Source organism: Embiotoca jacksoni, unplaced genomic scaffold, assembly GCF_022577435.1.
Source record: "Embiotoca jacksoni isolate LCO1_2020_lvr unplaced genomic scaffold, fEmbJac1.0.p SCAF_7, whole genome shotgun sequence".
NCBI lineage: Eukaryota > Metazoa > Chordata > Actinopteri > Embiotocidae > Embiotoca > Embiotoca jacksoni.
Genome location: NW_027185425.1, coordinates 4,714,866 through 4,731,805, shown reverse-complemented (window position 1 = coordinate 4,731,805; position 16,940 = coordinate 4,714,866). Strand labels below are relative to the sequence as shown.

The 16,940-nt window shown below is 44.3% G+C and overlaps 1 protein-coding gene across 5 annotated transcripts in view; it reads left to right on the top strand.

Annotated features, from left to right (window-relative positions):
* The window catches only part of rbms3 (RNA binding motif, single stranded interacting protein), a 277,717-nt gene that overhangs the window by 114,923 nt on the left and 145,854 nt on the right, over positions 1–16,940 (top strand). For 4 of the 5 annotated variants that reach the window (XM_069177075.1, XM_069177076.1, XM_069177077.1 and 1 more), the window contains one exon: positions 6,878–7,035. In XM_069177075.1, coding sequence (XP_069033176.1) covers positions 6,878–7,035 — 158 coding nt within the window. The remainder of the gene's footprint in view (positions 1–6,877; positions 7,036–16,940) is intronic. The other variant, XM_069177079.1, reaches the window with a different exon arrangement.

Genomic DNA, 16,940 nt, shown 5'->3' with positions numbered 1-16,940 from the left:
TGCCACATTTACAATAAGTAAAAACACACAAGTTTTGTTTGACAATAAAGCTTCACTATTAAATAAAATCAGATCGATTTCTTTTTAGTAAATCCGCGTTTAGTTCCTACTTTTAATACCTCACCGTTTTTTTTTTCTCCCCCTGTTATGTAGTCACCTCCCAGCTAAAACAGATGACTCTGTTGTTAAACAGTGATCCATAAAGCATCTCTTGTTTACCTCCATAGGTCTTGTCCTCGCTGTCAGATAACGTGCATGCATCCTATCTCTCACCCCCAGGAAAATACGGCCTGTATTTTAACTCTGGGGCTCTGTATCTTTAGATACATGGATCCTGACACAACACAAAACACAACATCGCTCGCTTATCTGCCCCAAAGTGAAAAGAGAGACGAGGGAGGGAGGGAGGGAGAGAGAGAGCGTGAAGAAGAAGAAAGAAGAAAGTTCGAGAAAAGGAAAGTTAGCGGGAGGTCAGAGAGAGAAAAATAAAGAGAGAAACAGGATGAGAGAAAGAAGCTCTTCTCCTGCTTTGAAAGAAACTGTAGATGGACCTATCAGCATATTTAAAATTAGCCCCCATTGCGTCATTGTCCACAGCAGTGTCGGCTTACTGGCGTTCTTTTTATTTTTTTTTCTGTGGAGGAAGGCACAAAGATTAGTGGAGAATCAGTCAGTCAAAATGACCCCTGTACTTTAATGTCTTTTTTTTTTTTTTTTTTTTTTTCCGAATTTGTTCTTTCCTTATATTTCCTTCTTCATCTCAGCTCTCGGGTTTGGCAGCTGTCGCAGGCCTTGGCATCAACTCATTCATACCTGTAACTATATCTCTCCTGTACTTCTTCGTTCTCTCATCCCCTCTCTCTCTCTCACTCTCTCTATGCCCCCGCATACAGAGTGCTTTCAGTCTTCCCTATTAGGATACATTTGGCTATAGAATCAGCAGCGCTGCATTCCCAGGTGAATCGCGGATGATTTGCTATTCACTCCTCTGGCTATGGGTTTACCTAGACAGGTGCAGACAAAGAGAGAAAGAGCGTGGCGTGGAAAACGAGAAGAGGACAGGCAATAGCTCTCTTCCTGTCTGTCTTCCAGTGTCCCTCCCTCTTCTTTCAGCATTGAGATGCAGCTGCAGGTTCTCAAAACACATGTTTCAGGGCTAAAGGTTTGGAAGCAGCTATCCAGGATGGATGGGGGATTTGTGTTCCTCCCGTGCTTCAGAGGTTGCTGTGAATGCAGACCGACCGCCGAGCTAGCTGTTAGTTCTGGCAGTTTGGAAGGGATGCCTCTGGGACTATGCTTGTCTTTAAGAGTCTTTGCAGAGACTTTGCCAGCATGAATTAATGGAGAATGAGCTGAGAGGCTTTTTTCTTCAATTTAAGGAGACAGCTTGTCATTTTTTTGTGGACGGTTTTTGTGTGTGTGTGTGTGTGTGTGTGTGTGTGTGTGTGTGTGTGTGTGTGTGTGTGTGTGTGTACGTGTCTGATTTGCGTGACTTGTTGAAAGGCAAACGCAGCAGCAAACAGAACAGGAAGCGCACGTTCGCACAGGAACGTACACACACACACACACACACACACACACACACACACACACACACACACACACACACACACGTGCACCCTGACACCCCGGGGACAGCTGATCTCGAGTAGTGGGGTCATGGCTGTGTGGGAGGGGAGGGGGTTTGGGCTGGGCTAGGCTGGTTTACTGATATTGACAGCGTGGCCTCGTCTGGCCTCGTGCCAGCGTCGGGCCAGCTCTCGACTCGCTGCTCCGGCCTCCTATAAATCAGAGCCAATTACCACGCTGATGCACAAGCCGCCTCTCCCCCAGTCACAGCCCTGCCCTGCAGAGTGCAGGGGAGGAAGGGAGAGAGGCAGGGATGCCGTAGCCCTGCTCTCAGTCCAATTACTGCTGTGGCTGTCCTCCTCTCAGCTCTCCGTGTGTGTGTGTGTGTGTGTGTGTGTGTGTGTGTGTGTGGCGCGTGAACTCAAAAAAGCATGTTTTCAGACCACTTTATGTAATCAACTTGGAAAAATGGGACAGCCCAATTTTCAGGTGCACGCTATAAATACAACTTCAGGAACCGCGCCTCGGTCCTGACCGTGACACCGGCGGGCCAACGATGACGTTAAAGCGCACCGTCGCGTGTAACGTTGCGATTACAAAACAAGTTACCGACTAAATAAGATGTGGAACCGAAATGTATTCACATCGTGGGGCCATTCGCTCTCAAAATATATAGCTTCTTCTTAACGATCTCCGTTTCCACGGCAACACACGGGGTATGACTAATAATTGGGCAACAATCAGTCACGTCCGAAGACTCTTATGTAATGTATGCGATGTTCGCGACTCCAGGGAATAGGCTGACCCCTGGTAACGACCCTAGCAACAGAGAGGATTTCTTCTACGTTTTAATGTGTGGGATTTCTCAAATCTCAAATTAATCAAATATTTTTAAGATAATAGCACCGCGTAATGTCTTAAAACCCGGTCAAGCTAGCTGCCGCTAGGATTTTAAGTGCACGGCCGTCCATGGTGTTACGGTACGAGTGCTCGGAGTGACAAATAAGGACCAACAAAGACCAGAGTTTGCCGATGGCATCTTATTGTTCTCATTGAAAACTATTTATCTTCCTATTTTTCAGATGAAGGATTATGTGTCCCTGTATGTTTAAGAAAATCCCAGTGCAACTAAAGCTGAATAAACCATTGATAAACGTTTTTTTTTTTTTTTTTTTTTTTTAAAAGGCCATCCCATTTCCTACAGTGAGAAGATGCAGCACACGAATATATATGTACAATACAATACACACAGGAGATTCGGGTCATCTACAGGACATTTTACTCTCGGTGACAAAGAGCGCTAGCTGCGGACTGTAAAGAAAAGTGTGTTGTCCTTGTGTGGGTGTGTGAATATACAGCACGACGCCGTGTGCCCTCAGCCTATGCAACGTACGCTAGATTTATCATCCTCACTTAATACACTCATAAACATTCCCTGGCATGTCACAGAGGCTGTGAACCCCCCCCCCCCCCTCTGCACGGCTGGCTCGGTAAATTGGGCCTGTGTAAACCATTTTGTCTGTCTAAAATACAGTGCGGCAAATTGAAATCCCCAGTAAGCCTCTGTAGCGGCATGTCACAGCTGGGTAGGGAGGAGGGAGAATGGAGGTTTTTCTCATTTACCACCTGGAGGTTTTTGAAGTGTCATAACCAGCTATTCTCCCACACTCTTCTATTCCTCTCTTGAACTCTTTCTTCTTTTTTTTGTTTGTTTTTGTTTTCTTCCGCGCTCTCCCAGTTTTCCCTCAATCTTCGCTAAAATACCCTTTGTCAAGTGTTGTATTCAATCCTCATCATTCTGACACATGAGGCCAGTATTTGTTATATATTTGAGATGCCGGATCTTACGGGCTTGACAGGCTGAGGGTAAACAGCAGTCATGAAACTGTCCGTGAGGAGAAACAAGCTGGGTTATTAACCTCCGGCGCGGCAACCAGCAGAAGCCAAGAGAGAATTGGATTGAAACATTATGGTGGTAATGTGCGTGTATTGCGTGCTTGTGTGCAGCAGCCAGTTGTGTGCTCACTCGGTTCTCTCCCATGCATGTAAAAGCTCACACGCTGCCCCTAGAGCATGTACATACATAAACTACACGCCACACAACGCTGGACAAAACTCATTAAAAGGGGTCCTTTTGGTACAAAAATGGTGCCGTTTCTTGAGTAATTACATTTGAGGAGCTTTCCGTGTTGGTACTCCACACCTAAACTTGTTCAGTCCTCAGCTCCCTTAATACAATTCATCATGCGTGAAATAAAAACAAAAGACCGCCATTAATTCTGCAAGACTGTGCCATTGAACACGCTCACCCCATCCCGCCATCCACCCAACGGTCCACCATTCCTTTGAGACCTTTAGCACCCAGTCCGTTCCTCATCGCGGGGGACTCTTCCGGCCTTTTTCTTTCCCCTTGGATAACCTCGCTCTCTGCCTCTTTCGCCCAGCACTGTAAGTAATGGGCTGGTTTTGACCCTCCATGCCTCATTGTGTAAGATTTCAGCTTCTGACCTTAAAAAATGAAAGCAAATCGATAGGGCGGGACACATGAATTCCAAAGACCAGGATGCATGCCAAGCCTGGAGCCCAGGGAGGAGAGGGAGGGGGAAGTAGGGGGAAGTGGGGGGAGGGGGAGGGGGAGGGGGCCTGCGTGTATCACTAAAGGGCTAAAACAAAGAAAGAAAGCCTGAGAAAGAGAGAGGCTTTCAATTAACATTTAGCACTGACAGCAATTCTGCATCCTGTCCCCCCGTTTGTTCTGGTGAATTGGTACGTGTCACACAGTACGTTAAGTACTGCGTGCGAAGTTTAAGCTACAGTGGACTGGGGAAAAACAAAACGAAGAGGCGAGAGGAGGGGGGCGTAAAGGTGAAAGACTCCGAGTCGAGGCTTGAACTGCAGCTGTGCATTTTCCAGCAACTTTGAGTGGGAGAAAATAACTCCCATGGAGCACTCAAGAGATTAAGATTCTTCTATACGACTGCCACAGCATGGACACATGAATGACTGGAGACTAGTCCTGCTTTTTTCATTCTTGCCCGCGCAACCAAGGCTACCAAAAGCAGTATGAAGCAGAGTCTACTGGAATTTGTGTATATGTATCTGTGGTGATCAGACCCGTTGGCTCTTGATTCCCTAAAGGCTCGGCTTTGTAATTGAATGCAAAAACATTCGAAGTTTTGACCTGGTAAAACCCCCCAAAAATAGGAAATAAAAAACATATCATAGCCCCAGGTTATGCATATTTGATTTCTAGGCCTGCGCATCGAAAGACTGCAGTGGTCCCCACTTGGTAAATAAACAAAATCAAGCTGATGGTCGGCATTCAGAGACCAGAAACATTCGCGTTATTTGTTTCAGTTTTCACATGAAGACTTCACTGATTTTCCTTAAAGGACCTGAGAGCAGACCGAGTCTTAAGGTGGAGCTCTAATAGTAATGCGTGTGGCCTTCACTGTAGATGGATGTTTTGGCTTCCGTGTGAAAAAGGTGTTTCTGAGTTATCACGTGACGTGTGGTGTGTGTGTGTGTGTGTGTGTGTGTGTGTGTGTGTGTGTGTGTGTGTGTGTGTGTGTGTGTGTGTGTGTGCGCGGGCAAACATACACGTGTACAGTGTGTGTGAGTCCGGCGCAGTGAGCGGCTGCCCATCAGTTCCACTTAGCTCAGCGTGGTAATTGGCCGTCCATTGATGGACGTGGCTCCCTCTTCACGCTCCAGGGACCCCGGCTCTTTGTCTGAGGAGTGGGAGGCGACACGCTGGCATGGCACACACGCTTAAAATAGCGCATCAAATCAGCCATGCTCCGGCAGTCGCTACTAACGTGTGGGGCAGATTGGAGGGCTAATGGTGTGTGTGTGTGTGTGTGTGTGTGTGTGTGTGTGTGTGTGTGTGTGTGTGTGTGTGTGTGTGTGTGTGTGTGTGTGTGTGTGTGTGTGTGTGTGTGTGTGTGTGTCTGTCTATGAATGCACGCGTTCAGCTGTGTGTGTTTCTACAGCATGGTATGGAGGTCCTGGGGTTCTCTCTGGGGAGGATAAGGGTTAACATGGTTAACTGGAGCTGCTGGTGGCATTCAGTCATGTCCTCCTCTCTCCCTGACCAAATTTTTTTTTTTCCTCCCCTCTGTTTCATCCTAGCGCTCACTCACTTTATTGCACTCCTTCTCTCCTCCTCTTTCTCACCTTCTTGCTCACTCTCTTTTAGCGTTTCTTCCCTTTTTTTTACATTTTTTTTTTTACATTTTTTTTTATTTGTTTGGTGCCTCTCTCTTTCCTCTTTCCGCTCATGCCCACAGGGCCCCGGCCCTCTCCCTCTCCCTCTGTCACTGCATGCAGCGTCCCCGCAATAGAGATATAAATGGGCTGTGAGCAGCGGGCCCTGACTCCTATGGCATAAATCTACGCTAACAGCACAACAAGCACATAAGGAAAGAACGGGACGGGAGAGAGAAGTGTGTGTGGAGGGAGGGGGTGGGGTGGGGTGGGGGGGCTGTTATTATATTTTGAATACATTCCAGAAGATATTCATATGGTGATGTTTATAAATAGGCTGGAGTGGATTGTTGCCTCAGGATCTCACACCCTTGGAGGTGTAAATTGTTTCACAGCGTAATGAGATTGGTTTTGAGGATATTAGTGGAAAGCAGGAAGTTGCCATCATTTCAAACTGTTTATAAGCCGCTGGAAGCCTCATGAACCCGTATTTCAGAGAGTCTCCACGGCGAAATGTTTACTTTAAGTACAAAATGAAGAAAAGTTTGCCCTCTTGACTCCAGTCCCACGTTAAAAAAAAACACCCACTGACAAAGAACCAAATGTGACAAATCGTGATCAGAATTGAAAAAAGTAGATTTGAAAATACAGATAAAGAATGTATCTCCCATGAATTGCTCTGAACAGACTTTGTTTGTCATTGTGCAGACCTTTTTTTTCCCTGATGTAGAAGTGTTTTCCCTGAAGTGTTTTTTTTCTTATTACTTGAGACTGTTGTTTTCTTGAAATTTTTACTCATTAATTTCTGCTGCAGGGTTTTCATCTCTTAGTGACCCTGATCTCATCTTCTCTCTGTCTCACAGCTGCCCTAAAATATCTTGTCTCATAAATGCAGTGACATTGAACTGTTGTTGCCTGCTCAAGATACCGTATATTTTGAACTACCCTCACATTTTTTTTTTGTAACGTTAGGAATGTTTTCACACCTCACCTCTCAGTGTCTGTCAAACTCATTCACTCATCATCCCGTGTCTTCAAATGAGAAAAATCTATTTTTAGTCATTTGTGTTAAATTATGCCTCTTTTCTTCTTCTATTCCCAGCAGCCCTATGCTCCACCCCCTCATCCCATGGCTCCTCCCAGCCCCAGCACCAACAGCTGCAGCCAGGGAGGGGCGGAGCAGCTGAGCAAGACCAATCTGTATATTCGAGGCCTGCCACCTGGAACCACCGACCAGGACCTCATCAAACTCTGCCAACCGTGAGTACTGGGAAGCAGTCACTCTCTTTTTCTTTTCTTTTTTGAGTTGCACAATTCTGTGGCAACAAGTCCTCCAACCCTTACGACTATATGGGTTGTTTATTTGTACCCTCAAATATGACCCACGGTCATGTTTCCTAAATCAGTGCCCCTGGTTAGGTTTAAAAAACAACAACAACAACAACAAAAATAAATCACATGATATCGTCACTTAGCTGTCGTTACTTATACGGCCGCAAGATGTCGCTTCATTTCAAAACTTAACTACAGCATCGTAATAAGCTACCTGCACATTTCTGTGTTTTTAATGGCTCTTAAGTGTTTAGCAGTATATAATATTGATTATACCTCTGTGTCTAAATGTACTGAAATCCATAGTCGTCTTTACCATATATTCCATGTTAGTGTATAGGTTTTAGGAACAAGTGATTTTGTCATTTTGAATTCTGTTTTTAAGTTTGAATTGTATGAATTCCCAATAGTCATGTTCATTTTTGATAAAACACAGTGAATTATTCAAGGTACACGGCAGGTATCCAACTCAATGACCTTGTCCAATACAGTTAAAGCTGGCTTATTTGTTGTATGTTTCTTACAATTATTTGTTTCACATACCGAGAGACAAGCCTCGAGCCACGGTTGCGGTAGACAGGCATTGATATAGGGACACAAATGATGTGATCAGACTCAAAAGTTAGCCTCTAAGAAGAAAATTACAGGCATGAAAAGAAAATCCATGCACAATACCTTGCACACCCCATTAAACTGCTACCAACGGAGTGTATGGTCGGGACACACATAAAGGTACTCATAAAGCTCTGCCAAATGTCCCTGATAGACAAAACACACACACCTGCCTGCACACAGCTCAATAAGGCCTAATAAAGCCTAGATTGGACTGCCTCCCCCAGGAATCACAGTCCAAGACCTCATCAAGCTGTAACACACAGTCGCACGGGCTTTATTTTTTTCTGTGTCTCTATCTCTCACACACGATCACACACACACACGCACGCACGCACGCACACACACACACACACACACGCACACACACACACACACAGACACTGTCTCTCTCACACACATACACTCGCAAGCAGCTTTGTTCAGCTTCATTAAGCCCTTTTCACTTCTAAAATGGTGAAAAAGGGGTCAAGATCATTAATGGAGACAAGGCCAGCAGATTGTGAAATACAGGCCATGAGCGAGTCTGTCTGGTTGCATAACCTTTTCTTGGCCGTATTTCCAGAAATGTCCTGTTCAAACGTGGCCAATTATTCAATGATCCTTCGGAGAGGGGAACATGCCGTCCAGTATATTTGGTAATGCTCCCGGTAGCCGTGTCATAAGCCCTGCATTTCTTCTTGATACTGACCCATCAAGATTCCATTAGCCGGAGAGGCAGCCCGATAAGATTTGGAAAAGCACTCGGCGTTTTGACATTAGATTTCTCTCGCTTAGCTCTTGCATTGACCCAGTTGTACAGAGTTGGACAGTTTCAATTTAGTTTCTAATTCCATATGATCTTGAATATTTTGAGCGTAACTATTTGGAAGGCCAAACCATGTCGGAGCTTATGTAAAATACCCTGCCAGTGTGCATGTTTGTGAATGTAGATTAGCATTCCAATATATAGCTCTTCTCCTGTGTGTTGCGGAGAGCTACTGACTTTGTCTGTTATTGCTTGGATCTGCCGTGCTGTCCTCCAGTGGCTGGCCTCTTGTTCGGCTGCTTCCTCAGCTCCCCCTCTCCCTCTTTTCTTATATCGCCCATCCTTCCCTCGGTGTGTATCCCCTGCCTAAGAGCCTCCAAGGTTGCCCGAGGTGTGCTGTGCCAGTGAAAATTCAATGCCACTGAAACTTTAATTAGCCAGACTGTGTTTCAGTGGCAGGCGGGTGGCAGCATTCGAGAAAAGGTCATGCGACTGCTCTGCAGGCTGCAGCACCCTGGGTCCCCCTCAGGTTTTTTCCCAGATGCCCAGACCCCCTCCAGCACAAAGCGCCTCCTCTGCTGGCCCTCTGCCTCGTCAGCTCTCCCGGGGAGACTCGGTGTTAAACATAAACGCTCTCTAAATATGGCACTGTATTTTTGGGAGAATACAAAAAAATGGGAGAGTTTTAGTCGCAGACGTTGACTTTAGCGATTCTTCCTCATCAGTATCTCGGGGCTGCCGTCTCTCTCAGAGCCTTACTCTGTGTGCGCGTATATACTGTACTTGTACGTATCCTTGGGAGTTCTGGCAGTGAGACGAGTCAAAGCTAATTCTCAGGCCTGGCTTTGTTTTGTCACACACAAGCAGCAGCTCTTGCCACCCTGGTTCACCACTATCTCAAAAGCAAACACGCTGCCGCCAAACTGATGCATTCTTGAATACAGGCCATATCGTAGCTGCTGATTGGAGGCTGTTGAACATGCCTGAGCGACGGCCAAAAAAATAAATGCCTTCTCCTGTGGTTGTAACCCTGTCCTTGTGAACTCTTAATATTTTATTGCCAAGATCCTGTCACACTCGGGTCCAGTAACCCTTTTCAATGCTTCAAACTCTCAAATTTCACAGTCCTTGCTTAATAAACAGAAATGCAGAGGTTTTAATTCATAGATTTACACAACACAGAATTTTTTTTTTTTTTTTTTTAAGGTTGGTGTTACTTTTATATTTCCTTAGCATATACATTACTAATTACTGATTTAAAGATACATCCCTAACATTGAAGAGAATACTGTAAAATGTGATGGTATTCCAAAAATGATTCCTATATATGAAATAAAGAGCCAAATGCTACTCTTGTGCAAAAGGAGGATTTAGCCTGTTAGCAGAAGGTGTTCTTGTTCTGTAATACTGACCATATTGCGGTGGTGTTATTACCGACTTTTGTTGATCTAGTTGGTGTTACTGACGTTTATTTGCTGACTATACTTGGCAACGCGTGCATGTTTAACAGACGTGATGTCATGTCTTTACAACATCTGAGTGTGCATTTGGTCTGCGTTGCCAAACCCAAGATTTTTCTTTGTGACCAGCCTCGTCCTTCAACGTTCCTGTGATCCCCTGGAGCAAAAGTAAACACTGAAGAATACCAAAGTTCTCACAGCGGTTGGAGTCGCATGCCGAGAGCTGTTGAATGAGTAATTAAATAGATTCGGGTGGGTGCTTAATCTCTGTTTTATTCAGCTGGCTGGATGTCGGGTTCTCCGCAGCCGTCAGCCTGATATATGGGTGTATAGAAGAGGCCAAAGGAGTGGAGTGGGGATTTGTTGGCTGAACACCCAGACAGTGAGAGGCCTTCCGACTTGCCTGGCTAGCTTTATGAGTGGATGGATGGATGGATGAAGGGATGGAGAAATGGAGCAATGGCTAGAACAGCCGTTAGTGTGAGAAAAATTCTTTGGCCTTACCGCCCATGTTGCGGCACCGGTCCAACCCTGAGCCCAACACCAACTGAACAGTGAGGCCAGCACATCCAACCGAGCCAACAAAGCCAACACACCCCAAATTCACTTTGGGGGGGGAAAACAGCTTCTCCAACTCTTCTCAGCCAGATATTAGGCAGCACCCACATTTTTCTTGTTTGCACTCTTTATCCCAGGATATGAATAGAGAGAGTGGAAGCAGCTTGTTGAATGAAAGGCTGAAAGGAAGAAAGATATGGGTTTCTTTTTTTCTTTATGAGGGCCCACACCTGGAATAACAGGGACAAAACTGTTCTTATTTTCTCTGCCAGAAGCCCGAATCCAGAACTCGAACTGCCAAGAAAGCAAAGGACCCTAGAGGTTCCTAATTCCTTGCTCCTCTTTTTCTTCCACTTCAACCCTGCCTCCTTCTCATCTGCTTCCTCCCTTCCTGGTTCTCCTCACCCAATTTCAGTCATGGCCGAGCCACAGCTGTGCCCTCAGCTGCATGGGTTTTTTTGCATCCATGCACCGACCCGATCACTCGAACAGAGTGAGCCAAATCAAGAGTTAATCACCACCAATTGTGCAAATAACCTTTCCCGTGTGTGCTGAGAGAATGGTGGAGAGGAGGGAGAGAGCCAAGAGGTTTGCTAAGTGGAGGAGGTGAGGGGCAGAGAAAAGAAAAGGGTGACCCTGGAACCACCTGTTTTGATAAAGCAGAGGACCGGGCACTCAGCGCCACCACATTATCCCTAATGGCTCTCCGAGGTCCAGTGTTGACATTAGCTGCCCAGCTATCAGAGCTGGCCCATCCCATGGCTCTGTATCAAAAAACTGACAGAGGGAAGAAAAAAGTGTAAGCGAAGGCTCTCCGGTCCAGCCTCAAAGTCCTGTATTTCTCGTTACCCCCCGCCCACCAGTACATCTGTATAGAGCCAGACAGACGCACTGGTATTTATAATGTCAAATGCTTATTTTAGCTTGTTGGAATGTCTGTATATTTGTAGGCTGGAGAGTATTTTTGTATCACAGAAACACCAGAAGATCAAGATGAAAAGAAAATGTTCTTCATACTAACCTGTCATTAAAGTTTACTGTTAGCTGATTGCTTAAAGTTACTTCTGTTTCAGACAAGTTGTTGAATTTAAAAGATCTTCAACTCAACATCCCCTGAAAAGCTTTCTTTGCTGACCTCCTGTGGTCTCACTCCTTACCTCGCTGCAGTGTGGTCACGGGCACGGCACGTCCACGTCTTACCAAACCTATCAGTAACGCATGATGTGGACGGAGGTGACACAGACTGTCAACCAGGGAAGTCCAACGCTGCTTTGATCAAACAACATGTATACCTGCTGATGTCATGCAATCACACTTTTTAAACTCTGGAATATCTTTATTTGTGTTGGCCCCTACTCTGGCCTATCGGCGGGGTCAGCTTGTGCGTCACTCAGGCCACGAAGAGATAGTGGTGAGTGGTGTTTAACCTCCTGAAAAGTAGTGACACAACCGCAGGAATGCCTAAACTACTCCTACACCTACAGCTTCGCGTTGAGTAGAACCATCTGCTATTCTTGGAACCAGAATCCTCCATACCCGCTTTTTTTTTTTTTTTTTTTTATGTGCGAACAACGCTCGCTTTCTCACTCTTCCCCCCTTTTCTGTTTCACCCTCCTCCCTCCACTTCCCTCTCTGTCTCTTCAGTTTTATCCTCTGTTGCACTCCCGCTCTCTCTTTTCTCTTTCGTCTGCTCTCTCACATCTCTTCATCTTGTTAAACTCTCCACTTCTCTGCTCCAGCAGAAGTGACACAGTCATTTCACCGGCCAGGCAAAACTGACTAAAATACTTCACCGTTTTCCTCCCCAAACATCGATCGTAGCGCAAGTGCGAGTGGAGAAACCTATTTGGCCTTAGGCTGGTGTTTTTGAATTATTTATCCCCCCCCATTACTAAAAACATGACACATAGGCAGTTTGCCTATTTAGAGGCTGGATATAGCTCCTCTTCCACTTTTGCACTGAAGATGGCACTTAATGCTCTTAACATTTAATTTCTTGTAGCATTTTTATTTCTATTTAGGTGCTTATTTAATATGAATTTATGTCTTAGGTTCACACAATGTAAAGTCTCTAAAAATACCAAGTTTTCTGGGTACTTACTTACATTTTTTTCCCCCGGAACTAATGTAAAACCAATAACCATAGAAACCGATCCAGTCGTCAATGTAACATGAGGATCTGTATGTCTTCTATGTGCAACTGGCCCCACCAACCCCCCCCCCCCCCCCATCCTAACCCCCCCCTCCCCAACACGCTTTGCATTTTATCTGACTCCAGCCGTTTGCAGATTGGAGACCGTTTTTAAGCTCCAACAGCGAAGTGGGAGCAGAGTCTGTGGCACAAAAAAAAAAAGACTGATTGACGTGAGGGACAAAAACCTGAGATCTCTGGACTCTCTGGCTTCAACTCCCCACGCTTCTGTCCGTCCTTCCCTTCTCTTTTCTCTCCATTTCCCTCTTCCGATTCCCCCCCCCCCCCCCCGAAACAGTATCTAGCGAGGAGAAGCGGCAGCAGCGCAGATGAGATGTGTTCATTTGTGCGTGTCAGACGGCAGTGCATGGCATGTGGGTTTGACAGGTTGGACACTTCCAAACAAACAGAGGCGATTCTGCAACGCTGGCTCTGAAGAAGACCTGTGTGTGTGTGTGTGTGTGTGTGTGTGTGTGTGTGTGTGTGTGTGTGTGTGTGTGTGTGTGTGTGTGTGTGTGCGCGTGTGTGTGTGTGTGTGTGTGTGCGTGTGTGCGTGCAACAGAAAGACAGAGAAATAGTAACTAGTAACGCTCAGAACAACAGGCTAATGCTTCCTGCTGTCACTGACTGTTGCTCTCGTCTATTATTGGTGCGCACTCTCAGTTAACACATGCTACCAGTTTGTTGTTGGCTTCCCCAGGCTCAATATGAAGCGCTCTTTGGGCTTTCAGTCTCTGTGTCGAACGTATTTCCCACATCGACGGTTTTACCCTTTCAACTTTCTCTACCTGCAGGTCGTGTAGCAAATACATCCTCAGTCTGCTAGCTTACGTCCGGATGTGACACGGACCCGTGAACAGGGCACATGATTCCCCGTCTTCTCCAGGACACAGCATCCAGAGGTTACCATGGGATAGAGCGATTGCGAGAGATACACTTATGAGTTTGTTTTACCAAGAGTTAAATGAGAGGATGGATTTCCAGCCTGTCAAATCTGTCTGTCAAGTACTGTATGAAGGTTCAGCCTGAAGCAGGTTTGCATGAAAATTGGAAACCCGAGGGAAACGGCTATCCTGACTCTGTCTATAAGTAAAACCACTTGCCAGAATCCACTGATGAACAACATTATATATTGTCTCGTTAATCCATAAAAAACAAAAACAAAGTGTACAAATTTGAATAAAAATGTCTAACTAAACCAAAGTGGTTAATCTCCAGACGTGGTTGTCCACGTCGCCTCCAGCTCAGCCTGCTTTCAGAAAACAAACAGACCTTGAATTGCAGTAGATGTGCGAGTAGCTCATCTCAAAGCAGTGTGACAAGCTTTGAGAATAAACCAAGTTAGTCTTTGTTTGGAGCTGTTTACTGCTGGCTCCATACCAACGTTTTTACACCGGCATGCCATACTGCTGGACTCACTCTTGTGAAGACAGAGCTTCCATTTTCCTTTCACTTTATATTTGTACTTTTCTGTCCTTACGCGTTTCAGATTTTTCTTCTTAAAAAAAAAAGAACTGAATTTCCATTTTCACAATTTACACTTTACACACAAATGTATAATTTGTTGTACTGTATTTTGAGACTTCCAGAAGAAAATCACTTTCTTTTCTTTCACATATTAAAGCCTACATTTATCTGGTCTATGTGAACAGATGAGATCAAGGTCGTAGGGGTAAAAGTGCGGTAAATGAATTTCATTTATCCTGAAATGTATAATTTGGGAAAAATTTTAAATTTAGTATTGATTTAATAAAGTTAACTGATTATTCATGAGAAAGTTACATAGCAAGACATGAATGGAATACCAATTGATCCAACTTAGCGAATTGATCCAGTCTCATCCGGAGAGACACCGACTAAATTGTGGGAACAATTTTCCGGTTGGAGTCTCTGTGGCCATCTGAATTTTAAACTTTCTTTTGTTGAAAATCCCTAAATGTGAAAATTAATTGTTTTAAATTTAACTCGCAAACTGTGAATACTAACTTGGGAACACATGCTAAACCTTTAAATTGCCTTCTTTTTCTGTATAAATTGCCTGACTGCAGCCCGGCGGCCGCGTTTCTGCTTGCAGCTACAATCCATTCCTATTATTTAGGCAGGTGGGGAACTTTGAATGGTTCTAATCAACTTGTCATCCGTTTCAAACCAGCCAGGTGAAAGCAATGTTCATAAAAAGAAATCACATCGGTTGGAAAATGAGGAAAAATTGAAATCAGAATAGTTGATGACAGCTAATGACCACAGTATGTGTGAGAGACCACAGCCAACTTCAACAGATGGGTGTGATGAAGAAAATGAATGGACTAAGCTGCGCGTTGATTGTGATGTTTTTTTTGTCAAGCAAATTATAAAACTGAAGTACATCACCGCACGATGCCCCAGTGTGCTCGATGTTCTGTGATGTTGCCAGTTGGTTTTTGTCCCAACAATGTACGTTTTGTTGAGGTAGAAGAAAAACAGAAAAGAAATAGAAACCACTTAAGGCTGCATTACCTTTCCATTCCAAGATTCTTCCCATATTTACAGCCATTAAAGGTTTCAAAGTAAACATTTGCCAGTTTACTGCGAAACCCGCCGACAGAACACGGGGGAATGCCAGCACCTGAAAAAATTATGAAATTCTGCCAAGAAAAATCAGAGTGCGCTAAAAGGAATTATCCAATTTGTTGAAGCTTTTTGATTCATTGCTGCTCATCCTCGCCAACACGATGATTTTATGTTTGATAGTGTTTTTTTTGTGTGTTTTTTTTTTAAGTGATTTTGAAACCATTGTCCTTTTAATATGCATTTTACTACAGTGTTGTATACGGTTTATCTTTTATCAAAAAAGGTCTATTGCACTCACTTTGCTATAACATATTGTGTTCTCCACGCTGGAGCAAAGATAACGGTTATAATTATTAACCTATCACCTCTGAGGTCATGAGAAGAAGTTAGTGATATCAGCACAGTGGTGGTGGGTTGAACCGCTGCTCTGTTTCTGGTGAGGTGTTGATCACGACTATACTGCCTTCTTCTCACTGCATCTCTATATCAGAGATATCAATCAATCCTTTTTTTTCTGTCTTAGCACAGTTTTTTTTCATGTTTTGTTTTCCACCAGTCTTTCCAAGTCTAAAATGTTTTTCATTTGTGAAAGCTCGTTAGTCTGTGCTGCTCTTTCTTCATTATGTCTACCGCCATGTTAAGTTTACCGTACGAAAAGTACATCAATTAGCTGGCTACTGATAACAACAACAGCATTTATTGGATTTCAACTTCACAACAGCAATTATATTTCAAATTCAGGGTCCGTTGCACACATATCACAAAAAATACCTGGGCTTGACATTTTAAATTCTGAAAGTTCTTACAGTCGTAAAACGTTTGAGTAAAATATATACAATAATATCACTTGGAGACTGATAGCTGCGGCAGACAGCTTTAGATCCCTGATGCTGCAGTCAGTTTAGTCTGTCTTTAGTCCCCATAGTGCAAAACATTGAAATTCAACAAAATACATAGATATATTCGTAGTGTTAAGGCTGGCTACATCCAAATAGATTTTCAGTTGTCGCATAGCAACTGCAGGAGCATTTCACAAAAACATCTGTTTACTATTTCTTCCCAAAAAGATGCCCAGTAAGTAGGAGGCCTGACCTCTGTCTGAGCCCCAGAGATGTGCGAGCTGTGGGACATTTTAGGTGTTGTACGACAGGAGACGACTGTCAAGGGCAGTTTCTGAAGGTTCTTACTGATCGTCAGCAACAAGGCTCACACTCATACATTTACGTATACACTACTCTTTTCTTTTCCTCATTTGTGTGTGTGAATGCTTGAATGTTTGTATGTGAAATTCATCTGAGATTTTCCTTCTTTATATTTGTCTCTTTACATCCTGTTTGTATAAAAAAAAAAAGTCATTTTTTTTCCTTTTTTTGTCTTTTTACTTCCATCTGTCGTCTTTGTGTCTACCACAGTGACACCTGTCTCAGTTGGTATCAAAGACTTAACAAAACGTAAAGCTGTTTCATCTGAAGTGCAAATATTCTCACTTATTATTGCGATACACAAACAACAAGACGAAGATCGAACTTGCCATTAGGCAATTTGCTGTTTTTTTCTGGTTACCGTTGGCTGACGATACCTACGACCATACCTGTCTCGCATCTAGAGACAAGAAAGCAGTGCGAGGTTCTAGCAGGTCACGAAAGGTTGTTGGGAGAAAATTTGGTAGAAACAATATATTTGAATGCAGCTCTGTGTCACTCTCAAAGGTATT